This window comes from Muntiacus reevesi, chromosome 7 (assembly GCF_963930625.1).
Source record: "Muntiacus reevesi chromosome 7, mMunRee1.1, whole genome shotgun sequence".
Lineage (NCBI taxonomy): Eukaryota > Metazoa > Chordata > Mammalia > Artiodactyla > Cervidae > Muntiacus > Muntiacus reevesi.
The window spans coordinates 59,824,577-59,850,182 of NC_089255.1; the positions used below are offsets into that span (position 1 = coordinate 59,824,577).

General features: G+C 40.9%; 1 protein-coding gene and 1 non-coding gene across 4 annotated transcripts; one reads left to right on the plus strand and one right to left on the minus strand.

The window, feature by feature from the left end:
- Positions 1 to 717: 717 nt before the first annotated feature.
- DUT (deoxyuridine triphosphatase) lies at positions 718 to 11,929 on the minus strand. 3 transcript variants are annotated; one of them, XM_065941031.1, is made up of 7 exons: positions 11,790 to 11,929; positions 10,682 to 10,820; positions 8,615 to 8,706; positions 6,974 to 7,018; positions 2,026 to 2,100; positions 1,780 to 1,850; positions 718 to 842 (listed from the first exon to the last, which is right to left on the minus strand). In XM_065941031.1, the coding sequence occupies exons 1-7, from the start codon at positions 11,866 to 11,868 to the stop codon at positions 786 to 788; spliced, it is 558 nt and encodes a 185-aa protein (XP_065797103.1). In that variant the 5' UTR covers positions 11,869 to 11,929; the 3' UTR covers positions 718 to 785. The 3 variants fall into 3 exon arrangements, with proteins under 3 accessions (XP_065797103.1, XP_065797104.1, XP_065797102.1); XM_065941032.1 differs by having other exon boundaries at positions 11,844 to 11,903; XM_065941030.1 differs by lacking the exon at positions 11,790 to 11,929 and adding an exon at positions 11,350 to 11,756.
- A 3,559-nt stretch (positions 11,930 to 15,488) lies between these two features.
- Positions 15,489 to 15,618, plus strand: LOC136172772 (small nucleolar RNA SNORA72). The gene has a single exon (XR_010664111.1). It is a non-coding gene; the product is annotated as a small nucleolar RNA SNORA72 (small nucleolar RNA).
- The last annotated feature ends 9,988 nt before the right edge of the window (positions 15,619 to 25,606 follow it).

Sequence of the window (25,606 nt, forward strand, 5' to 3'; positions counted from 1 at the left end):
TCTCCAGGCAAGAATACTGGAGGGGCTTGCCATGCCCTAACCTAGGGGATCTTTCCAACTCAGGGATCGAACCCAGGTCTCCAGCACTGCAGGCAGATTCTTTACTGTCTGAGCCACTAGGGAAACCCCAACAGAATGAAATTCAGAGCAATAAACCAAATGGAGATTCCCAACTCACATTTCTTTTCACAAATACACCTGCACCCAGTTAACCTTGGGTCTACCAAAAAGGAAGATTTTAAAAAAAGAAAAAATCTTAAAATAAAAAAATAAACCGAGGATTCTCTTCTTACCAACCTCACAAAGAATCTTAAGTTTAGAAAAACATTTTTTACATCACTGAAGAGAAGGGAAGAATTAGTAATACCTTCTTTTTATTGTTGCTTAATTCAGTTTATGCAATAATTTATATCTGTGAGAATTCAAATTTATTGAATGAAATGCATTGTTTATGATATTCAAAGCATTTTAAAAATAAGTTACTGAAGGGGTAGTATATAGTGAAATAAATAATACAGATTTGGGGATAAATGATGTGCATTTAATTTAAAAAGAAACTGCATGAGTTCACAGATTTATATAACCACTAAAGGCAGAAAAACAAAGGAAGTAAGTTTCTATAGGATCCCAACAGAGGTACCCTTTCCTTAAGCATAAGAAAACCAAATACTTTTAGAAGTTGAAGTGTTAAGTTTACAGAAATGCAAAACACCAAAACACTTTAAGCAAAGTCTTTATTTTCAAGAAAAAAAGTACATTCTCATTTCCTGTTCTTGGCAGAAGTTTTAATTACTTCCAGTGGAACCAAAGCCTCCTGAACCCCTTTCAGTGTCATCTAAAACCTGAAAAGACATAAAGATAGTGAGCTGTATAGTTAATTTTAGATCCTCTTTCAGGTCTCTCCAGCTCCCAATTTGCAAGAGTTTTATTCTTGCTATATCATTCCTTCAAAAAGGAGATCACAGAAAATTAAAATTTTAAAAATGTTCCATAAAATACTGAATACCAAAAAAGCTAAGGGAATAGTAGAATTTCACAGTCTATTTAAATGGTCTATTATTCAAAGTAATGCTATATAATAGCCATGGAAAACATTTTAAGAAGTTCTACAACTAAGATTTTAATTTTGCTTAAAATAGGACTAGTCAAATATTCTACTACAGATGGTCCCCAACTTAGAATGGTTTGACTTATGATTTTTCAACTTGATGATGCTGTGAAAGAGATATGCATTTGGTAAAAACCGTGCTTCAAATAATGAATTTTGAGCTTTCCCCTGGGCTAGTGATATGCGACGTGATCCTCTCGTGATGCTGGGCAATGGCAGTGAGCTGCAGCCGCCAATCAGCCATGCGATCACAGTGTGAAATGCTGATACCGTTTCTGTGCTCATACAACCATTTTATTTTTCACTTTCAGTACAGTATTCAATAAATTACATGAGATACTCAACACTTTATTATAAAACAGGCTTTGCATTAAATGACTCTGTCTAATTAGGTTAATAAGGGTTCTGAGCATGTTTAAGGCAACTGAAGTGACTTAGCAGCAGCAGCAGCAAGCTAAGCTACGATGTTCAGTAGGTAAGGTGTGTGAAGTGTATTTTTGACTTAAGATATTTTCAATTTACGATGGCTGTATCAGGATGTAATCCCACTGTTAAGTTGAGAAAGGTCTGTATTTAGTTACCAATAGCATAGTAGATCCTCAAATTTTTTATTTTTCCTTCACTGAAGATGTTATATCATGTATTCCCTACTCAGCTTTTATGATACTTACTTGAACTTCCTCTATTTCTGGGTAAAATATCCGTTCACAGATGAGCTGTGCAATTCGATCACCCTTTTTGACTTCAAAGGAAAAAAACAAAACAATTTATTACTGATACTGTATTGATGCATTCTCTGTATCCTGCCTTACACAGTACAATGAGAATCAGAGGAGTTAGTATATGCTATTTAGACATGTTTAATATATAACTTGAAAAACTCATTACATTGATGTGATTAGATATGTTTAACATACCTTCAAACTTCTCTTTGCCAAAATTAAACAGGACAACACCAACATTTCCTCTATAATCTTCATCTATGACACCAGCTGGAGGAAAAAAAAAATGATCTTAGCTTAGTGTATGGTACGAAGGACTAAAGGTATATGATTACCTTGAAATCATTCCTATGTAGCTCTGAAAGTTTTATCATTATAATGAACATGTGAATCTTGCTCTGCTGCTATGTAAAGCCTCAAAGCCAAGAAATGATATTACTAAAATGCAAATGTACTTAGTCACTCAGTTGTGTCTTACTCTGCGACTCCATGGACTACAGCCTGCCAGGCTCCTCTATCCATGGGGATTCTCCAGGCAAGAATACTATAGTGGGTTGACATGTCCTCCTCCAGGAGATCATCCCAACCCAGGGATGGTGAAACCAGGTCTCCTGCATTGCAGGTAGATTCCTTACCATCTGAGCCACCAGGGAAGCCCAAAATTCAAATAAGGATTTTCAAATCGGTCCTAATTTTCCAACCTGTCATCCTTACAAATGGTGACAATTACCTACTCTAAATTGGGAGTAGGTGCTTAGCGTCTCAGCCAACTCATCCTTAACTGCTCTCTCCCAATACTACTGTCTTATCTGCTGCATACCTGCCAAAAGGACTAGGAGAAAATTACGATTTGGGTTTTAAAGGCTTTTCCTGGTAGCAGCTTCCCACTAATATCCAGATTGAAGTATGATTGAGTCATAAATAAAAATGTCAAAAAGTCAGAAGATCTGTGGTGGAATAAGTCAATGCTGACACTGTTAAGCAGCAGTCTAGCAAATATCAGAACATTTCCTTTTTATAATGAAAATGGAACTGAACTGTTCACATTCTTCTTCTCCTTTCCATTTGAGCTACCATCCTTTCTTAAGAGCATGATTTCTTAAAAGACATTAGCATATAAGCTTAATAATGAGCACACTTTTATACACAACTGTGTGTAATTAGAAACTGTTTGAGATTATAAACACAAAGGCAGCAAATTTTTCAGGAGAGGAACTTGAGCCAGGGCCCTGCCACAGCCCAGAGAAGTACATCTACCCTACTTGCTAGCATTTATCTTTGGGCCAAGAATCCAAAACCTTCCCATAAACACAAGCACAGATAATATAGGTGCACCAGGTCTTCTCATTTCCTTTTTAAAAATTAAGACATAATTCACAATTCAACATTTGTTTAGGGTATTCAGCGTTGTGAAAACATGACCACAATCAATTTTTGAACATTTTCATCACCCTGAAAAGAAGCCCCCTAGCTATTTGCAGTCACCTTCCTATCCCTGTCTTTCCCCTCAATGCCTATTTCCTTTCATACATGTTAATTCTTTCCCTTCAGTTTGTAACATGCTAGATAGAGGATTCATGTGAATCTAATTAAATGCAGCTCCATGTCATATCTTACATCTTATTAATACCCCACTTCTTTAGGGGGAAAAAAAACCTCTTATCAAAGAAGAAAAATAAAAGAATCAGGAATTTAGTTCAATAGGTACTAATGCTGGTTGGCCAGACTCATAGTTATTTGAAGGTCAATTGGGGGTAAAAAAAAAAAGTTTGTTTGTTTTTCTTTTTGCTTTTTTAGAACAAGAACAAGCATTCACTTTCAATTTTCTCATATAGGAAAAAAAAAAAAAAGGCAAAATTAAAAAAAAAAAAAAAAGTTCCACCACAGGGAAATATACTCAGAAAAACTAACATTTTAGATTTTTCCAGTGGATTACTGTAGAAGTTTAGATGAATCCCTGTGCTTTATGAATGAGTTAGTAGGGCTAAGTGAAACTGAACTTAAAATACTTCTTACAAGGTTCCTGACATAAGACTTCAGAGTTTGAATTAAAGATAAAACACTTTTTTAAACAGCGAGAACAGTGAGTATAAAAGTGGCTGAAAGTGGTTCATATCATGTCTAGACTGAAGGAAACAGTCTATTCTTTTCTGGTTCTACATCAATAAAACTTTGAGCAACTCAAAGAATACTGAAGTCTGGCCTCTTTTCCCCCACTGCCAGTTGATCATTAACTTAGTCCTTGATACTTACTGAAAGAATGGATATAAAGATAGAACCAGCTGTTTTCTATATTATCTAGATGCAGAAAGTTTCAGCTGCAGGAATGACTCAGATCAGTTAAGGAAGGAACCCCTCAGCAGCAGGTCATTCCCTGCCTCTCGCGCTGGAACAAATGCCCACAGGAGGCTTTGGCATCTCCAAGCGGGAGTGTTCAAGTACCGGCTAGCACTCATTCACCTAGGTGCCTTAGATAAAGACCATGTGTGCTGACTTCTGAGTTCACTTCTTTACTAGAAAATTTTTAGAGTACCCAAACAGTACATATACATATAAAGTAAAAGCTAATAATGCTTCCCAACTGTCCCCCTCAGGCAGCCACATATTTTACACATTTTTCCCACCTAAAATAGTGTAGCTATCCTTTGAGAGTAACATATCTGAATTTTAGTCATTCTTTTAGATCCAAGATATGGAAATACAACACCATGATTCTTATGTAACAATTCTCTTACATATCATCAGACATTCAGATCATTTTTACATTTTTCCTATAATAATCAAAACAGTCCTTTACATATGTCCTTGTGTATTACTGTATTGTATTCTCATCAAACAGTTTCCAAAAAAAAAAAAAAGCACTTTCCTGGGCTGAAAGGTATGTATATTTAAAATTTTAATGGATATTGCTAGATAACTTTGCAAGGAAAGTATAGCAATTCAAATTTCTATCCATGATATTTAAGAATGCCCATTTCTAAGCTCTCTCACAATACCAAATTGAAGCAATCTTTTTAATTCTGGCCAATATGATGAGTAAAAGATGGTATTTCATGGATTTATTTACATTTCCCTGATGACTGGTGAGGCTGGGCTTTTTTACCTCAATGTTTGTTCCACATTTGCATGTCCTCTTCTGTATTTTATAATCAGTTTTTTTCCCCCTTATCTGTTTGGATATTTAACTCTTCTTCATATGACTTGCAAATATTTGTTTACTTTATGGTATCTTCTACAATACCAAAAAACACTCTTTTTTGTAAAGGCCTTGCTATATATTTGTAAAGGAGTCCTATCACACATATGGTTGGATGTCTTGAATTCCTCAAAGCCAGGTGATCTACCAAGACTGAAAGAAATTAAGTCCTTTCAAGTCAATTAGAATGTATGACAGAAAAAAAAGGTCTTTAATTACTCCTTTTTTTAAAGCATGAATGCCAAGAGCATTAAAAAAATCTAATAGTTCCAAGTTCATTTATTACTTGTTATTCAAAGGCAAACTGACCATCAAAGAAAATATAACACATTCCTTTCCTACATAAGGGACATAAACATCAGGGGTACTTCTCTTCATGAGAAAGCAGAAAGTATTTTGAAGTTATCACTGGAAAAATCATGCATTGGAACTGGCAGAGTGATTAACTGACTTCAGGCAAAAGTTTTACTGTGTCAAGACTTTGGCATGTCATTTGTTGGAAACCTTCTTTACTGAAAACTATCCACACCTACCAGATGTGAATTCTGAACGGAATCCTGCATACTCAACTTTTCCCTTTGACCCTTATTTACAGCCTGGGATTTCGAACAATATCCCTCTTCTGAAATAGAAACTGTGGCCAACTATGATAAACGTGTGCCTAGGAGACATTTTTAAGATACTCTGCATCCAAGAACACACCACAATGTGACTATGTGAACCACCAGGCAAGCTAACTTTCCATTGCTTTTACATGAATTTTTTTCAGAGGATTGTTTTAAATAGAGCAAAAGTTGGTAACAAAGTCAGAAAAAGTTTCCATGTTAAAAAAAAAAATCTGAGAAGCCCAGAGGACAGAAAATATGTACCAAGCAGTATTAGTGCTTTAGATACATTATAATTCAATCCTCCCATCTTTCAGGGCAAGCATGCTAATTTTCATTTTACAGATAAGGAAACTGAGGCTCAGAAAAGTTAAGCAATAATTAGCTAGTTAGTGACAAAGTTAGAGCCCAAATCCAGTTGTTATTCCAAAACCCATGTTCCTTTCATAACCCTCTGAACTTTATTTAAAACTACCATCTTTCATATCCTTAAGTTATCATCTTAAGTGACCATACTAGACCTTGTAAAAATATTCTTGAAAGTCAAGCATAAATTAGCCCAGGGAATTCTCAACCCCAGAGGGCTGTCCACCTCTGTTGAGTTATATTCAGCGCCTCCTGTTCTACCCCACAGCACCACCTGGTGACACTATGGGGAGATGGCCCAGGGACAGGCCTCAGCCAGAGAGGGAACAGTAAGTTAATTCAAGGAAGAGCTAGCTTGGTAGAAGGACAGGGCAGGGTGATCCACAGCACTGAACTGCAGTGGAAAGAACAAGGGGATTGGAATCTTATGGATGGATTTCAATTTTTAAAGAGGCAACTTGGGCCTATTTCTGAGTCAGTCTCCTAGTTTATTAAAAAGCAGCTTCATAAAAACAGCAGGAGATGGAGAATTTAACATACCCACTCATCTGAGGGCTAAGAGGCCTTGTTAGAGAAGCACTAACTACAGTTGCTTAAAAGATGATATAAAAGCATTTCCTTTCCTTGTAATAACAAACTTCCTTCTGTGAACAGTCATTTTTGGACTAAACGCAGATTATCGCTAAAGGAAGGCAAAATTCTATCTGTCAGATAGTGTCTAGCTTGTGAGTGAAATAACAACATTTCACAAAATGATCATTAAAAAAGTAGACATACTCAAATAGCATTTAAAACTATATCATAATCATCTTTTACTTAGGGACAGAAATTTCTAAAAGGCAAGATACAACAAAAACCATTTTCTTTTCTTGATGATAAAAATAAAATCTGTCATTTGATTACTGCAAAAACAAAGTAAACACTTGTATTTACAGAATAAAAATGTAAATATATAATAAAAATGTAAATATATTACCTCCTACATCTATGAAGTGTTTTGCTGCCAAGCCAGAACGAGGAGCTATAAAACAAACAAAAAGAAATTGACTATCTTAAGAAGGGCAATACTCAATAAAATTGACACAATCTAAGCATGTCACTCTCACCCCTATAACATCTGTATCTTAACCTTAGCAGACAGTTCTGAATTAAAAATGTATTTATCACACTGTATGATCAAAGTAGAAAAGTTTAGAAAAATGTTGACAAGGTTTCATTCAAAACCAACTTAAACCACTACAGCATACACCTCAGGCAACTGAGGATAAGTGTTGAAGCTGTGGTCTGCAGGAAAGAACTGGAAAGTGAGCAAGTGGTGAAAACCATGGACAATGCTGTCCAGACATCTGGTCACAAAAGGAGGATGGTAGCTGGCAGGGACATGGGGCAGAGGAAGGGACTTTTATTTTAAGATAGGAGATCCCAGCATGTTGCAGTATGGATAAGAAGGGGAGGGGCATAAACCCAACCATAGAGTAGCAGAGGTTAACCTTGAACTTGGGACGCCTACTCACAATTCAGATGCCAGAAGACAAATCTGAATGAAACAAATGAACCAGAGTAAGAAGCTAGGTTTATACCTTACTCTTGCTGACTTGAGCAATAGGCCTACCAATAATTATCCTAACTTCGAGTATTTCATTCCAGAATAACTTAAATCAGGCACTTTGTCAGTAAATGTTACCCCTTCCTGCCTTCACTGTTATTTCACCCCATCTCCTAATCCACCCACCCACCCCACAACACACTAAAAATGCCGTCAGTGCAGCCAAAAAGATGAAGAGAGCTCATTTCAGTTTTCTTTTAAAGGCTGAAGTATCAGCAGTTCTCAGACGCTGGCTAACAAGATCCCCCTGGGATCACAGTTCCATTTGCTCCTTCATGTTTACTCTGAAGTCAGCCAGCAAGTAACCAGACTCTTGAAAAGAAGTTTTAAACTCTTTCTACAGTGACAACTGACTCGCTGCAGAAAAATCAAACCTGCTGGCTTGCCCTGCATTTTATCCTCTCTCCTCCCACGATGAGGCCTTTTCCTCTAGTGCACTGAAGAGCATCCCTTACCCAGCAGACCTCACGGGAGGAAACCCAAGGGGGAAAGGCTAAGGGCCTGATACCCTCAGGGGTTAGAAACTTTACCTCTATCGGTGATATAAGATGCCATGTACCATTATCTTAACCCTGCATCTTTATTCTTATAAAACAAATAAACATCTTCACAAAGAAATCTGACTTCATATGCCATCTGATCCTTGAAGGGAGAATTGGTGGTAAGACTAGAAAAACCACCAGTTAAACATCACCTATATTTTCAGTTTTTCTCACAGTGAACAGTTGTGAAAACAACCTCCTAGGCTAATGTGAGTGTCCTAAAGCCTTAAGCAAGGAATCAGGGGTTGGGGTGGGGGGTGGTGGGAAGCAAAGAGAGACAAATGTAGCTACATAAATAAAGGAAAGCTTTCAAGTGACTGCAACTGCCATCACAGGGGGCATTTATTTTAGGACACAGGCCAAGCAATATCCCTTCCCTCATTTATATACCCCAAATGAAACTAAGAAGAAAGAACCCATCACAAGGGAAGAGCATGACACATAGTTATCTATGTCTCAAGTCACTTACCCACTCTTCCATAGCACCCAGAAGGAAGGGCTATCTGAATGTCAGTTTTCACAAGCACTTTCTCCATCGGTGGTAATGTGTAATCATAGGCACTAGGAAAATAGTGAAAGATACTGGTATTTAGATATAGTAATTCTCTAAGCATTCTTTGGTAAAAGGTGACAACCTGTAAATGTATTTTCCTTTGAACCAAATTGTGTTGGCAAACAGATAATTTTTTAGCAGGAGGGGGCTGAAATGCAGATTTCGGAAGGTATATGATTCACTAACATATTTATTAAGCCATTACTCTGTCCCATACAGTTCTAACTGCTTTGTACAACTCATTTTATTCTCACAACAATCCTCTAAGCATTAGGGAAAATGTACAGAAGGAAAGGAGAAAAATGGGTGGGGAGCAACATATATGGGGGGAGGGGTATGTTCAGCTGTGTTGCATCTGTTCTGGACTTGCGAGTTCACCAGGCTTACCAAGCAGTGGCTGTGAACTTCACTGGCTGAGGGAGAGAGGTGACCACTGTGAACAGGCCCTAGAGATGGACACTACTGAGGAACTGATCCTCTAAGGTCCACCCAGCAAATGCTGCTACTTTGCTATTACTGTAGCTTCCTCTTTGCTAAAAATTTGAGATTTTACAATAAGCAGAACTGGAAGTTACTTTGGAGCCCTTAATTAAGACTGGTAAAACGCTGCTATGTCTTTACTTCTTTCATTGGAATTTCCTCTCCTGAAACAGTTGAAACACAAATTTATTGAAGAGATGAATTATATCCATGTCAACATAGAAAGTCTTCTGTGTTTAATAGGAGGATGCTTAAAAAGTACCCTAAATTAAGGTCTCTTCTTAGACTCAAAACAGTGCCCAGCTGTGGTGTAGTCAATCTACATCACTATTTTTATTCATGAAATAAGGGACTGAATTGTTTCCCCATTCAGCTGTACCAGTCTTACCTCACTTTTTCCTTCTTTTCTCCCACTATCATCACATACCCCTCTCTCTTCTTTCCCTGTACTTACAACTTATACCAGTGGTTCTCACATTAGAATTACCTGGGATGCTTTAAAATAAATCCTAAGGCTTGGGAGTTAATCATGTAATAAACACCGTTTCCCCTCCAATACCACTTTTCACCTACCTTAATAGTTTGAAGAAGTAGGGACAGTAGTCAAGGGGTTAAAAAACAACAACAAAACATTGAATTCAGGGTCAAAATCCTATTATATTCAAGCTCTTGGGCAATCAATTCATCTCTTCACAAACTCCCACATCTGTAAAAAGTAACACTCATCTACTTCAGGATTGCCGTATTAAATAAAATAGCACATGGAACAGCTTTTAGTATAGGTAAAAAATGCTGTACAAAAGAGGTGGCAGTATTAACAGACATTCCTGCTTTTCATATTCAGACTTCTGGCAAGTCCTTGGGGGAAACTTAACTTACTAACCCTTAAAGCAGAAGCAACTTTCACTAATTTTTCCTGGGTATTTTATTACCTAAGAACCTCGGCTCCCCGCAAGGCTTTTCTTTATACTGACCACAGTACCACTCAGGCCGCTACTTGAAGGCCAAAGTCGGCCTTCTTCATCTCTACCTTACACTTGGAAAAGGACGCAAAAAAAGTTGCAAAATAAAATAACACCTGGGCGGACGTTTATCGCTATTTACCATTCCACACATCTGCCCACATCCCTACTGAATTTCTGCTAAAGAGGAAAGTAAAATTTTCAACATTAAAAAAAGGCAGGACTTCCCTGGTGGTCCAGTGGTTAAGACTCCAGGTTTCCACTGCAAGGGGGTGCAGGTCCCATCCCAGGCTGGTGAAACAGCATCTCACGTGCCACGCTGTGGGCCCCCACTTCCCCAAAAGGAAAAAATCCTATGTAATGCAAAATGCGTTTGTTTCTACACTTTTCAAATTGTACAAGCCGGCATGTAAGCTAACCTGAGAGCTCTGTCACTCGGAAATTGGGACTTCTCCGCGAGAGGTCCGGACGGTGGGATAGAAGGCGAGCCTCCTGGGCCGGGCCGGCCTCCGGGGCGCGGGCGGACGCGGTGGCCACTCACCTGTACAGGTCGTAGCCCGCGGCGCGCGCGGACCCCTTGGTGGGGGCTGTGGCGTGCTCCGAGAGCCGGGCAAAGCGGAGACGCATATCGCCCGCCTCCGTGGCCCGGGCCCGCTTGCTGGGGGAGACGACTTGCGCCTCTTGAGAGCACGGCATGGCAGAGTACCACGTGGGCACAGGAGGGAGCAGGAGGAACAAGAGAGAGAGAGAAAGGGGATGCCTTCTAAACTTCCCGCCAACCTCGCCCCGCCCCCGCCCCCTGGAACAACCCACAGTCCGTGCTGAGAAGGGAGATAGGACTCAAACTTGGGGCTGGAAATCTTTCTCAGAAGACAGATTTGGGAACCGAAAGTACGGAGCCTCTTAAAGCTTTGTATACTCAGTGCCTAGGTCCAAAACCAGTGGCAGTTTTTATGACCTTTCCCTCACCCAAAATAGAAAACCCACTCCCCTCCCCTATAAGGGGTTTCGAATGGACTGGCTCCCGCGCCACTGAGGCCGCGCGCCTTCCCCCTAGCCCCACCGCCCGAAGCCTGACAACTTCCTCTGGTCCAGCCGATCCTCCGGCTAGCTCTCCCGCTCGGTGCCGGGCGCGCGGGCAGCCGGCCGAGCTCCCTGCCTCCCCCCGCCTTGGAAAGCGTGTACTTCCAGCCTGGGCCCCGACATTACTGGAGCCGCGGCCGCCTCGGCTCAGAATGCGGCCGCTGGACAGCAGCCGGAGCGCCGGGAGCAGCACGGATCCCCGCGGGGTGGGGTCCAGGGGCGGGCCTGACCGGGACAGCCCCGCGGCCTCCGCCCCGGGCCGTGCGCGGCGCGCGCCGTTAAACACCGAGCTGAGCACAGACGGAAAGAAGCGGTGGCCGAGCACTGGGCGAGGGCAGAGCGAAGTCATCTGCCCGAGTTTGGGCGCAGCTTGGCGTAGCTCGTGCAGGCGCGCGCCAGCCCAATGACCTCGGAAGCAGTAACTGCCGCCGTCTGACGAGGGGCGCACGGAGGCGGCGCCGCGACAGCCCTCGGGCTGGCGGCAGGCCCTCCTGGGAAGCTATGCGCTCGGCGTCTCGAATCTCGCGGCCGCCTTTGCCTCGCCCTCTCCCTCTGTCTACTCGCACCTTTCATCTGGCGCCGGTTTTCCGAGGTCCGGGCCCTGCGCTCTGCCCGTTTACCTGGGGCGGCGCCACCGGCGGCCATGACTCGCCAGGTTCCAACCTCAGGGCACCCAGTCCCCCCACCCCCTGCAAAAGGAACGGAACTGCATCACGATGCCCGCGACGGCCTCAGCGCTCAGTGCTGCGCCCTAGGCGATGGGCAAGGCAGCGAGTTCAATTTCCTTCAACACAGAGTGCAAGATGCGGTTGTCGTTTATTCTCAGAGGGGCTGGGGATACCAGAGCCTTGAGGATACCACGGGGACATCTCAGTTGAAATCTTAGCATTCTTGGATGACCCCACAGGAGCACAGAGAACCACTGTGGCTGTGACTCTGATTCGAACGAAGGTCCTGGGCCACGCTGGTGTAATTTACAGTGAGGATGAGTAAATAACTTTTCAGGTAATTGTAAATTGATTTTTCTAGGGTTCAGGAATCCTCACTTACGTCTGGAACTGACAGTAAAGTCTCAAATTGTAATGCATTTTGTCAAAAGAAATACAAACCTGTAGGGCAGTTAGGAAAATGACCAAAATGTTAGCATATTGTTGGGGAAGGTTTCAGACTTCATTGCTTTGCCTTTCTTTACAACCCCCACCTTTTCAGTCTCTTACTGGCTCTTCCTCTTAAATGTTGGAATTCCTCTGGAAGAGATTATGAGTTATGCTCTTTATAGTCTTCTCCCATGGCTTCAAATACCTTTACTCTGAGGACTTACCAAATTTATATCTATAGCAACGTGATCTAGGACTTCTTCAACAGCCTCTGGAGCCATCATATGATTCAACCTCTCTTGCTCAGGGCCACAGTTTCTAGACCCACCAGCCTTTCCTGCCTGCAAGTCTGTACACATCTTTCCTTGATTTATGCCGTTTCAAGTCTCACTCATCTGAGAAAGACCCACCCTGATAAACAACTAAAGTAGTTACCCTTTTTTTCCCCTCACCACCATTCTAGCACAGTTTTTTTTTTCTAGTCACACAACTTCTTGCTACAGGCTGTGACTCTTCTATGTTTGTATTTTCTCATTCATTGTCTATTTGCTGTAGTGGACAGAAGCTGCATGAGGGCAGGGACCAAGTGTGTCTTCATTCACCATTGTATTCCTGGGGCCTGGTTTAGTGCCTGGCTCAACGTGTTGCTTGAGAACTATTTGATATAAGAATGAATGAATGAGTGATAAGAGGTCTCATTCATTATATGAATGAATGATACAGAGATCTCTGGTTCCTTCCAGACCCTGCATATGATCACTTATCAAAGTCTTATGATTATTTTTTCCATTCTTTTAATTTTTAATCAAAAGGTTTTTTTCCTCCATATAATGCTTTTTCAAACCTACAATGAACAACATTAATCCCTTCCCAGTCCCTCCATGAATACCCTCTCCCAGCTCTCACTCTTCAGGGGCAGTACTTTCAACTACTTTTTCGACTCTTTCTATTGGAATTTACCTCCCTGCTGCTGCTAAGTCGCTTCAGTCGTGTCCAACTCTGTGCGACCCCATAGATGTCAGCCCACCAGGCTCCCCCGTCCCTGGGATTCTCCAGGCAAGAACACTGGAGTGGGTTGCCATTTCCTTCTCCAGTGCAGGAAAGTGAAAAGTGAAAGTGAAGTCGCTCAGTCATGTCCGACTCTTAGCGACCCCATGGACTGCAGCCTACCAGGCTGCTCTGTCCACGGGATTTTCCAGGCAAGAGTACTGGAGTGGGGTACCATTGCCTTCTCTGATTTACCTCCCTATCTGTCCCTAAATTATACGTTGCTATTTAAATGGCATAGAAATTACTTTGTGGATTAGAGTAGTTGAGGATTAAGTCCTTTAACCTCCTCTCCACTGCTTTCTGTTCATGGTTTTGTAACGATCTTCCTTATAAGTCAGCAGTTAGTATTAACATTATCATGACTATGTAAATATTGACTGACGGGACAATATATGATTATTTCCCTTTTTTACACCTGTCACCCTCAAGTTAATAATTGCCTTGTTTTTCTATCTTTTTATTGGTGATGGTGTTTTTGCTTCACCCACTGCTTTGTTTATTCCAAATGTTCCAGAGGATTCTATACCTCAAACATCTATCATTTCAAATTAAACACTGCGATGTAAATCTCCAATCAGTTCCAATTTCCCTTCCGTGACTCTATTTTCTTGCTCTGATCTGTGCAAATGATCTAGTCCTGCTGAATAGCTGACATCCTGGGACTTCACTTTGTGCCTGTCTTATATTGAAGTCCTGGTCTTATGGATCTAGTATTTTCTTAGTTTACTTCCTCATTTTGCTGAAATACTTTCTCTAGTAATTTTCTAAGAAAGTTTGCATTAAAGACAGTACTAAAATACAGTAACTGTAATGTTTCCCTTTACCCAGGCCTACACAAAAATCTCGCTTCATTCATGAAACTTCCTTAGAGCCAGTAATAAATTCTGCCTTATCTTTTATAACACTTACCATATCATTCATTAGCCATATACTCCCGTTGTGCAATTATCTCAAGTACATGCATTTTATCTTTCACATTAGTTAGAGTCATAAACTTTTATGAATCCTTCAAAGCACCTACTTCGGTATTTCACACAAAAATGATTTGTTTGGCTCCTTATAATACCTACCACCAAGGAAGTATTCATCTATTCTGTTAATGTGGAGACTGAAAGTTTTATTAATGTCACTTTCCATCTGAGTTTATTTTAGATTGAAAAGAGAAAAGGGCATAATCCAACTGAAAAAGAGTAACAGGTTAGGGATCTGAACCACCAAACAGTTGAAGAATATTCCTTATGACAACTGAAATATAATTTTATATAAAATTATATACACCTTAAATTCCAGATACTACAGTAAAGAACTAGATATATTCTAGCCATAATTTATTTTATGCCATATGTTTATCGGAATATACTTATCTTATCCGTCATGGTGATAATTTCCTTAAGTCTTATGCCAATGTGAACCTATTGAGGATGCAAGTCTCTATAAGCAAAGTTGTCCTTTCTATCTTTGCTATCTTAGGGATTTTTCACTTTTTAACAAGGACATACATGGTAATTACTTTATATTTCAGGTATATTCTAAGTGTTTTTATAAATATTAACTCATTTAATCGCAACAACCAGAGAAAACAAGTGCTGTTACTATCCTCATTTTACGGATGGGGAAATCAAAGCACAGAGAAGTCAAATAATTTGCCTAAGACCACATAGGTCACAACCAGAGTGACAGAGCTAGGATTCAACTTCAGGTAGTCTGACTTCAGAGACCTTACACTTAGCCACCCTCTCGGTTTATGTATGCCTAATGAGACGATGACAACTCTTCTTAATACTGAGCCTGGCTGTGTTCTCCAGGTCTGGGAAAGATACTCCAGTACTCTTGCCTGGAGAATCCCATGGAGGGAGGAGCCTGGTAGGCTACAGTCCATGGGGTTGCAAAGAGTCGGACACGACTGAGCAACTTCACTTTCTTAGTGTCACAATTTAAGTGTGCCCACCTTATTGAAACATTTTTTCACCAAGCCACACTGGTTTTCCTCCCACCTCACCTACTGTCTTCTCAGTCTCCTTTTTGTATCCTCTTATCTTTTCAACCTTTTGCTCAAGAGAAAAAGTCTTAGAGTCTTTCTTCTTCCCTCTTTCAGATCTTTCCTTATCTAAAAATAGTCTGTGAATATTCTTGCTGTTCTGATTTCATAATAATTGGGGCAGGCTAAACATTCACTATACTGACCATTCATGTGTCCCCAGATCTACTTCTTTTCCTAAGTCTGGTTTTATAAATACTGGTGATAAACCAAGTCTGATTTATGTGATGCATCTTGTGTGTGAAATGTCTGTGACTCTAGGTATCTGATCAGTCTTGAAAAATGGTAGCACAGCTAGTGTGACAATGTTTGAAGATAACCATTGCTAGTTTAATGACTGCCAGTTGCCATTAAATGAACTGTAAAATTTTTAAAAATAAATAAAAATAGTTATCTAAGCACTACCTAATGCTTTACCCTATTTGATTTTTGTTCATAGCACAATACTATATGAGATTATTATTATACTTATTTCACATGTGTGTTTCTTCTACTAGCATGTAAGTTCCATAATGGGTTTAAATCTATCTTAATTTGCATTCCCTTAAAATATGCTGTTTTCTTTTTACCCCTTCTAGCCTTCTTTTAAATTATTATTCATTTTGTTTAAATTAATTATTGTATTATTTCAGTTTTACTCTCTGATTCTGTTGTTTTAGATAAAACATGCATGCTTAATCCATCATTTTTGAAGATCTAAAACAAAATTATTATCTTTCTCCTGGATAGAATGCTTTAACTCCATTAATTTTTTTTTGCATACATACTATTATTGTCTAGTATTTTAAATGCATCTTTTCTTGAAACCTAATAAGCATTATTATTACTGCTTTTTACAGTTATTAAAAAAAATGTCCATACTTTCATCACTTTCTTTGCTTTTCTTTCTGCATCTCAAACATTGTCCCAAATCTTAGTCTCAGGTTACCATCCTTTTGCTCAAACTTTCCATAGAGAGATTCTTCAGTAGGTGAACTTTCTCAGTTTGTGTTAATTTAAACAAAACTCTTGAACTCTTCTTCAGGGGTAGTGCATTCTTTGACAATTATTCAGGAATGGAAGAGGTGAGAATATTAATGTGAAAGTATCATAATGCCCCATAACCACACAATTCTGTAGCTGAATTTGGAACATCTGATTATGGACCAAAATAGCTCATTTATCATGCCATGCTTCACCCTGGCTAGAACATAACAGAAGCCATACTTTGGGTTATGGCACCAATATGTACAACTTCTCCTTTATTTCAGGCCCAGAGTTTTTTCATTTAGGACATTTAGGACAAGAACCAGTTAGCCTGAAGATGGTGAATTGTAGCCTATCTTTTGTAAAAGGGGAATTAGAATAAAGAAGATGGAAAAGAACCAGTATACAGGCAGATCAGTTTCAGTAAAAAGTATATGTGGCTCAATGGTAAAGAATCCACCTGCAATGCAGTAGACACCAGTTTGATCCCTAGTTCAGGAAGACCCACTGAAGTAGGAAATGGCAATCTACTCCAGTATTTTTGCCTGAAAAATTCCATGGACAGAGGAGCCTAGCAGGCTACAGTTCATGGGGTTGCAAAAAAGTTGGACATGACTCAGCAACTAAACAACAACATATGTATAACTATCTAGAAATTCATTCTTTTAAAATTGTTTGGTCCCTAATGCCATCAACAGGACTCTTGGAATGTCTTTTGTTCCCCTGGGGGGTATCTATTTGAAAACACTAAACTACCATATAGCTTGTGAAACCCACAAGACTGTTCCTACAGGGCTCTTGGGAAGAACGCAGAGATCAGAAAAATATATGTAGCCTTTCAATTTCATAAAATCAGCACACGGATCTTAAGTATGTAAGTAGCTCAGAAGACTGACACTAAAGTGAGTGACTGGTAAGAAACAGTAAGGATCTAGCCAATAGTTAACAAAAGCATTTATTGCTACAGAACTACTTTGGACTGACTCACAAATTACTGCCACAAAAGTTCAAGGGAATCAGAATAGGTAATATACAAACTCAGAACTATGCACTGAGGTCTCACTATACACTGAGTACACAGTCTGTTAATTAACATAATCATGGAAAGCTGACTGAATTAAGCCATTGTGTATAGGAGTACCAGAAGGTGAAATTTCTGTGATTACAGCTCAGAGAAGGACTATTGTTATTTCATTTTAAAGCATCATCAACTTTTCAGGAAGCAAATAAAACAGATGGCTTAAGAGCAGGGTACACATGAGAACTGGTTAAAAAGCTTGGTCAAATGCACATGTCCAAATCCCACTGCACACTGACTAAGAATCTCCAGGGTGATTCTTGTTGCCCACACTTGGTTAGGGACCACTGCTTTAGGGAATTTATTTCTAGAAAATCTGTTGTAGTCAAGACTTGCTGGAAAGAATTTCTTCACATTTAACCAATATTACAAAGTTTACCAAAACCACTGTACTCTGGATCATTTTAATAGAGATTCCATTACCTTACATATAGAGACAGGTCCTAGGTCTTTGTTCTTAATGATAAATTTGTAGTATAATTTTACTAAGAAACTTTGCAGACCAGGCATCATTCAGAATATCTGCTTGTTTCTTGGTTAAGCCATATAGAGGCCATTAAAGCTGGTCACAAAAGGTGCCCCACCAACAGTTAGATAGGACTAAAAGGCTGAAACTCATTGTAGAATGTAAAATGAAAGTTTAACCAACAAGAAACTTGATATATTTGACAATTTTGATTGCAAGATTAGGCAAAGAGGAAAGGGTTAGAGGAGGGTGGATTTTATGGACTAAACTGGACAGTTGTCTGAGAACTAAGTCAGCTCTAGACTTGTACTGTCTCTCTTGGCTCACGTGATGTCGTTCAAATCATATCTCCCTCTTTCATCTTTGAAAAGCACCTGACTGCACTGGGAAATTAGCTATATAATATATTGTCATGTAACCATCCCTGTTCACTAGCCCCTGGTTCAGAAATTAGTTGTATTGTCCATTCTGGCTGGAGCAGCAGAACCGGTTTCATCCCAGCAAACTGACTGGTTTTATCAGCAGGGCAGTGTAACTGATCAACATTATAAGACTTTATAAACCAACCAGTGTATTGCTATTGTTCAACATGTTTGGTGATGAAGCCCTGGGAAAATTCTGCTGACCAAGGAATCTTTTGGGGTCATTTTCAGCAGTATCCACTAATCTTCCACTTTGAACTCTGGCAGGTCCAGAAGAGGCATTTCAGACCTTCTGATATTTATAGGAGCTTAAGTGAAAACTAAGTTTACTTCTTGGAAGAAAATTTATGACCAACCTAGATAGCATATTAAAAAGCAGAGACATTACTTTGCCAGCAAAGGTCCATCTAGTCAAGGCTACGATCTTTCCAGTAGTCACGTATGGATGTGAGAGTTGGACTATAAAGAAAGCTGAGTGCTGAAGAATTAATGCTTTTGAATTGTGGTGTTACAGAAGACTCTTGAGAGTCCCTTGGACTGCAAGGAGATCCAGCCAGTCCATCCTAAAGGAGATCAGTCCTGGGTTTTCATTGGAAGGACTGATGTTGAAGCTGAAACTCCGATACTTTGGCCACCTGATGGAAAGAGCTGACTCATTTGAAAAGACCCTGACGCTGGGAAAGATTGAAGGCAGGAGGAGAAGGGGATGACAGAGGATGAGATGGTTGGATGGTATCACCAACTCAATGGACTTGAGTTTGAGTAAACTCTGGGAGTTGGTGATGGACAGGGAGGCCTGGCATGCTGCAGTTCATGGGGTCACAAAGAGTCGGACACGACTGAGTGACTGAACTGAACTGAGTTTGAAAACACTGCCATTTGTAGACCCTTGAACAGGGAAGTCAAATGAATACAGTGATAGTTGACAAGAGTTTGGTGAGTAAGAAATTACTATGATGACCTAGATATTTGAGAGGCAGGAGAAATTGAAAAATTTCTACTGTGTTAATCCAAACTTGAGGTGATGAACACTGTGTAAGTTTTTACATTGCTGCTGTAACAGATAACCACAGCAAATTACCTCGGTGGCTTAAACAATACAAATGTGTTGTCTTCAGTTCTTTAGTTCAGAAGTCTTGCATGGGTCTTACAAGGCTAAAATTAAGGTGTTGGCAAAATTGCAATCCTTTTTAGAAGCTCTAAGAGGGAGCCCATTTCCTTGCCTTTTCCAGCTTCCAGAAGCTGAGCACATTCCTGCCTTGTGACCATCCTCCATCTTTAAAGACAACAACAGCAGGTTACTCCTTATGCTGCTATATCTCTAGTTCTCTGATCATAGTTGGGAAAGTTTCTCCAGTTTTAAGGACTCATGTAGTTAGACTGGACCCACCCAGATAATCCAGGATAATTCCTCTATCTCAAAGTTAGTAATCTTAATGACATCTGCCAGGTCCCTTTTACCATATAAGGTAATACATGCATTTTCCAGAGGTCAAAGCATAGATGTCACTGGGGGCCATTCCTATGTTTATCATAAACACCTAGAATGGATATTTTAGACAATCAATAGGACTTCCCGTTTAGCTGGTTTGATGGCCCAAAGAGTCTATTTGGTAGGCTTCCCAGGTGGCGCAGTGGTAAAAGAATCCACCTGCCAATGCAAGAGATACAAGAAATGTGGGTTGGATCCCTGGGTCAGAAAATGGAGCAGAAAATGGCAACCCACTCCAGTATTCTTGCCTGGAAAACTCCACGGACAGAGGAGCCTGGCAAACTATAGTCCATGGGGTCACAAACAGTTGGATATGAATGAGCACAGTAGCAGCAGAGTCAATTTGGTATGGAAATAGAGTGGAAGAGGTAGAAGAAGATCAAGTATTAGTCGTTCAGGTAACTTCACCCCTTTTCAGCCAGTCTAAGACATATGAAAGTCTGTCTGCCTGCTGCCTTTCAGGGGAACCACCTGGTTGTGTGAAAGCATGGGTGTCTTGTGGAAGCTTCCAGATCTGAGATCAATAAGCCTTACAAAAGCAGACCTTTTTTCCCCCCAAATGTTCCCAGGAATGGGATTAATTTCTCACCTTCTCTGAGGACACTGGTGCCTCTCCCATCGGCACCTAGCTGCCAGAAACCATCTGCCTCCCCTTTCTCCTCTTCCCTGACATGGGCCCAGTCTTGGTCAGGCTTACTCCCTGGATGGAGCAAATGGAAGGGCTCAAGGGTATGGAGAATGACTGCAGATGTAGAAATTGATGCTGGGGCCACACTGGAATTGGTATGTGAGTGGAGAACCCACAGGATATTTGATTTGGGTGGAGGAGAATGCTGTGGCCATCATTCTGAATAGAATGTGAGCACCACAGTCTTTCTATAACACTGAGGGTAGCTCCAGGAAAAAGGATGCCTAGTTAAGACACTACCTCAGACAGTTCTGATCTCTTTATTTCTCAGTCTCGTTGGTTGCACCTGATTTCCTCCATGACATTAAACAACTGTTGTATGATTTTTCTGTTGGTAGCACACAATTTTTCCAAATTAAAAAAAAAGACAGGAACAAAAAGGTTATGCTTTTCATCTGTGTCTGTGTAAACAAACCCAGTAATTACCATAACTCAAATTGCTGCTGAAACTCTCCATGTTTTAATGTGCACACGGTTGCTCTTGCTACTAAATCTCTGCATATATCCTGGGAAGTTAATCCTGAATTAGGAAACAGAAAAACTGATTAAAATAAAACTGGGCCAAGTCCATGATTTTTATATTCATAAGATTCAAAATTTCTGTGAGGAAATGTGCAATGCAAATTGAATTATCTTCCAGAGTAATAATAAAAAAAGAAACCAAAACAATGGTAAAATATGGGCATCCATGCAGATAGATGTATGAACTAGGCTTGCTGTGGTTTGGCTGATTGTAATTTAATATTCTATCCCTCTGAAACAACCTGTTCTAACCTGGCTGCAGAAACTCAGTTCTCTTCAATATGAAGTGAATATTACCTAGTTTTGATGTGGCAATATTTCCTCAAATTCTACACTTTTGTCAAAAGAGATTTTTCACTGAACATCGTTAGTACTCACAAGTGTTCTAATTGCTGTCTTTCCTGATTGCCTTTAGGACAAAAGAGCAGTTGTACACGTTCAAAAAAAAGACAGAAGGGTGGAAGTTCACTGTTTTTGTGCCTATTGGCATTGGGTAGGTGAAACTGAGCATTAAGGAAATAATGTAGAAAATTCAGGTCCCCACATTTTCTTTTAATGTTTAATCACTAAGTTAGATCCCAGTCTTTCTGAGACTCTGTAAACTGTAGCCTGCCAGGCTCGTCTGTTCATGGAATTTTCCAGGCAAAAATACTGGAGTGGGTTGCCATTTCCTCCTCCAGGGGAATCTTCCTGACCCAGGGATCAAGCCCATATCTCCTGCATTAGCAGGTGGGTTCTTTACCACTGAACCACCAGGGAAGCCCTTTCTTTTAATGAATTGGGCTAATTTTCAGGTCTCTTTCTTTATTCCTTCTGTATCCAGTCTTCTCCCTCTCTGTCCTGCTTTCTGCCCGGGAAGGCTGACCTTTAGGGACTTCATCATTGAGCTCTCTTGCTCTCCGGCAGGCTTGCACTTGGGTTTGGCAATAGAGAACCCCAGCAGGAGGTCAGAGGTAGAGGGGAGGGTAAGGGTCAGAGTTCCCTCTGGGTGACTGTGTCACTCCGCTAAAGATGGCTGCTCTTGTCATGGCTGCCCTTTCTCCAGGCTTTGGAAAATGCTTTCTCTCCCTTTCCCTTCAGGCCTAGCACTGTTATAAGCTTCAAGGTACTGTACTCCCCTGTGTGGTTTTGGTTTACCGTATCTTGCAAAACCTTTATAAATATCCCTTTGGTAAACATTCCTCAAATTTTTCCAACTTGACTGAACTCTGTTTCATATTTCAACCCTTCCAGAGACAGGATCTGATTCACCTAATGCTGTATCTAAATTCTTCTCACATCCTGGGGGCCACCAACATCTTCTACTAGAAATACTAAGTGATCTTTCTGTGTCTACTTTTTAACGTTCAAAATCTAAAAGCTGTTCATCACAAATATAATGAAATCAAAATTCCCTACCATGACCCAGAGCCCTTTATATTCAGACTCTTAAAAAAAAAAATTATTTATTTATTTACTTTTGGCTGTGCTGGGCCTTCATTGCTGTGCAGACTGTTCTGTAGTTGCAGGGGTCGGGGGCTAATCTCTAGTTGTGGTACCCAGGTTTCTCATTGTGGTGACTTCTGTCTTGCAGTGCATGGGCTCTAGGGCACGTGGTCTTCAGCAGTTGTGGCGGCTGGACTCTGGAGTACAGGCTCAGTAGTTGTGGTGCATGAACTTTGTTGCTCCATGGCATGTGGGATCTTCCTGAACCAGGAATCAAATGTGTGTCTCCTGCATGGGCAGGCAGATTCTTTACCACTGAGGGACCAGGGAAACCCTAATCAGACTCTTAACATGCAGCTTCAACTTGAGTCACATTCATCTCATAGGCTCTAGAACACAGCAGCTTCTCTTTTGTCTAAGGACCCTTCTCCATGTTGGTCACTTTGCCAGGAATGTTCTGCTTCCTGCTCTTCTTATGGTTAGTGCTGTCAAAGACAAAATAATGAATCAGTGAGGAGATGGATTTTATTCAGGCTATTACATTAGGGGAAACCCTCAGATCTGAAGATTGGAGTACGCATTAAGTTTGCTGTCAGGGAGGAGCCAAGATGGTGGAGGAATAGGACGGGGAGACCACTTTCTCCCCTACAAATTTATCGTAAGAACAATTCAACGCAGAGCAAACTTCACAAAACAACTTCTGATCGCTAGCTGAGGACATCAGGCACCCAGAAAAGCAGCCCACTGTCTTTGAAAGGAGGTAGGACAAAATATAAAAGATAAAAAGAGAGACAAAAGAGCTAGGGTTGGAGACCTGTCCCGGGAAGGGAGTCTTAATAGAGAAAGTTTCCAAACACCAGGAAACCCTCGCACTGGCGGGTCTGGGAGAAGTTTTGGAAGCTCGGAGGGCAAACTAACTGGGAGGAAAATAAATAAAACCGACAGATTACGTGCCTAAAAGCAACGCCCAGCAGAAAAGTACCCCAGACGCCCGCATCCGCCACCAGCAAGTGGGGGTGGAACGGAGAGGAGCAGGCGGCATCACTTAGGGTAAGGACCGGGCCTGAGTGCCCTGAGGGCAATCAGAGGGAGCTTTTGTGAGAAACCAACTTAAACTGTGGGAGAGCAAAAGAGAGAGAGAAAATTAACCGGCCTGAATACACTGCCGGCAGTTCGCAGAACAAAGGGTCTGAGCAAGTCCAGAGGAGCTAGCCGGCTGCGGACTGGCCCAGCCCCGCCAGAGGCAGGAGGCAGGGGGGAGGGGAAAGGGGCAAACTTGGCCCCAGAGGCGGCATCCCCTACCACACTGCAAACAGGCCTCCAGTTTCTAACCAAAGACTTTCTGAAATTCTGGATGGTCAGCATCCGCTGGGAGGGTCGCGGCTAAACACAGGTCACATGCACCCAACCGGCGCCAGCTGAAACTGAGGCTGGGACCATGGAGGGGAGAAGGCGCGCTGCACGTGGGGAGAGTATGCCGGACAAGCTCCTGGCTGCCTTGAGCTGCTTGGGCTGGGGAAGGCACAAAACGCAGGCACAACCAAGTCCGCACTTTTGTGGAGTACCCGAAAATTGGAACCGCACACAATGCAGGGCACGCTCCATATAGAGCAGCCGGGAGCCTGAGCAGCGTAGACCGGGAAAGCAGCGCCCCTCCCTCCCCGCAGCGTGACTGAACTAGCGAACCTGAACAAGAGACCACGTCCACCCGCCTGTGTCAGGGCGGAAATTAGACACTGAAGAGACCGGGAAACAAGCCAAATAAACAAAGGGAACTACTTCAGAAGGGACCGGTGCGACAGATTAAAATCCCTGTAGATAATACCCGAAGGGGCCTATAGATATCGAGAAGTGTAAGCTGGAATGAGGAGCTATCTGAAACTGAACTGAACCCACACTGACCGCAGGAGCTCCAGAGAAATTCCTAGATATATTTTTACCTTTTTTTTTAATTAAAAATTTTTAAATTTTCTTTTCTTTTTTATTTTTTCTCTTTTATTTTCTTTTAAAATTCCCTATTACTCCCCAATTACTCCTTAACTTTCATTTTCATATATTTTTACAATTTTTTTAATTAGGAAAAAATTTTTTTTCTTGTTTTTTTTTTTCTTTTTTCTTTTTCTCTTATTTTCTTTTAAAGTCCTCTATTACTCCTCTACTACTCCTTAATTTTCATTTTCATTTCACTATAACCTTGCAAAAAAAGAGAAAAACCCTATTTTAAAACCAAACTTCATATATATTTCTAAAATTTTTTGTGTTTTTGTTTTTGTTTTTAATATTGTATTTTTAAGAGTCTAACCTCTACTCTAGATTTTTAATCTTTGTTTTTCAGTATGTGATATAAATTTTGGACATTTAAGAATCCAATATTCAGTTCCCATTTTTTACTCAGGAGTGTGATGATTACTCTCTCCCACTTCTGACTCTCTGTTTTCTACTTCAGAACACCTCTATTTTCTCCTTTCCCCTTCTCTTCCCAATCCAATTCTGTGAATCTTTGTGGGTGTCTGGGTTACGGAGAACACTCTGGGAATAGACAAGTGTGTAGATCTGTCTCTCTCCTCTTGAGTCCCCGTTTTTCTCCTCCTGCTCATCTCTATCTCCCTTATCCCTCTCCTCTTTTTCATGTAACTCTGTGAACCTCTCTGGGTGTCCCTCATGGGGAGAATCTTTTCGCCATTAACTTAGAAGTTTTATTATCAGTGCTGTATAGTTGGAGAAGTCTTGAGACTACTGGAAGAATAAAACTGCAATCCAGAGGCAGGAGACTTAAGCCCAAAACCTGAGAACACCAGAAAACTTCTGAAAACATGGAACATTAAGTAATAAGAGACCATTCAATAGCCTCCATACCTACACTGAAACCAACCATCACCCAAAAGCCAGTAAATTTCAGAGCAAGACATACTACACAAATTCTCCAGCAATGCAGGAACATAGCCCTGAGCATCAACATACAGGTTGCCCAAAGTCACACCAAACACATAGACCCATCTCAAAACTCATTACTTGGCACTCCATTGCACTCCAGAGAGAATAAATCCAGTTCCACGCACCAGTCCACCGACGCAAGCTTTCCTAACCAGGAAACCTTGAAAAGCCAATCGTCCAACCCCACCCACTGGGTGAAAACTCC

What these genes read in the sequence shown, in the direction of transcription:
- DUT (XM_065941030.1), bottom strand. Translation starts at nt 11,572, where the DNA reads ATGACTTCGCTCTGCCCTCGCCCAGTGCTCGGCCACCGCTTCTTTCCG. An exon ending in TGGGTGCTATGGAAGAGTGG is followed by an intron (nt 7,019 to 8,614) that starts GTAAGTGACTTG and finishes TTTGTTTTATAG; the next exon opens with CTCCTCGTTCTGGCTTGGCA. An exon ending in CAGAAATAGAGGAAGTTCAA is followed by an intron (nt 843 to 1,779) that starts GTAAGTATCATA and finishes ATGTCTTTTCAG; the next exon opens with GTTTTAGATGACACTGAAAG.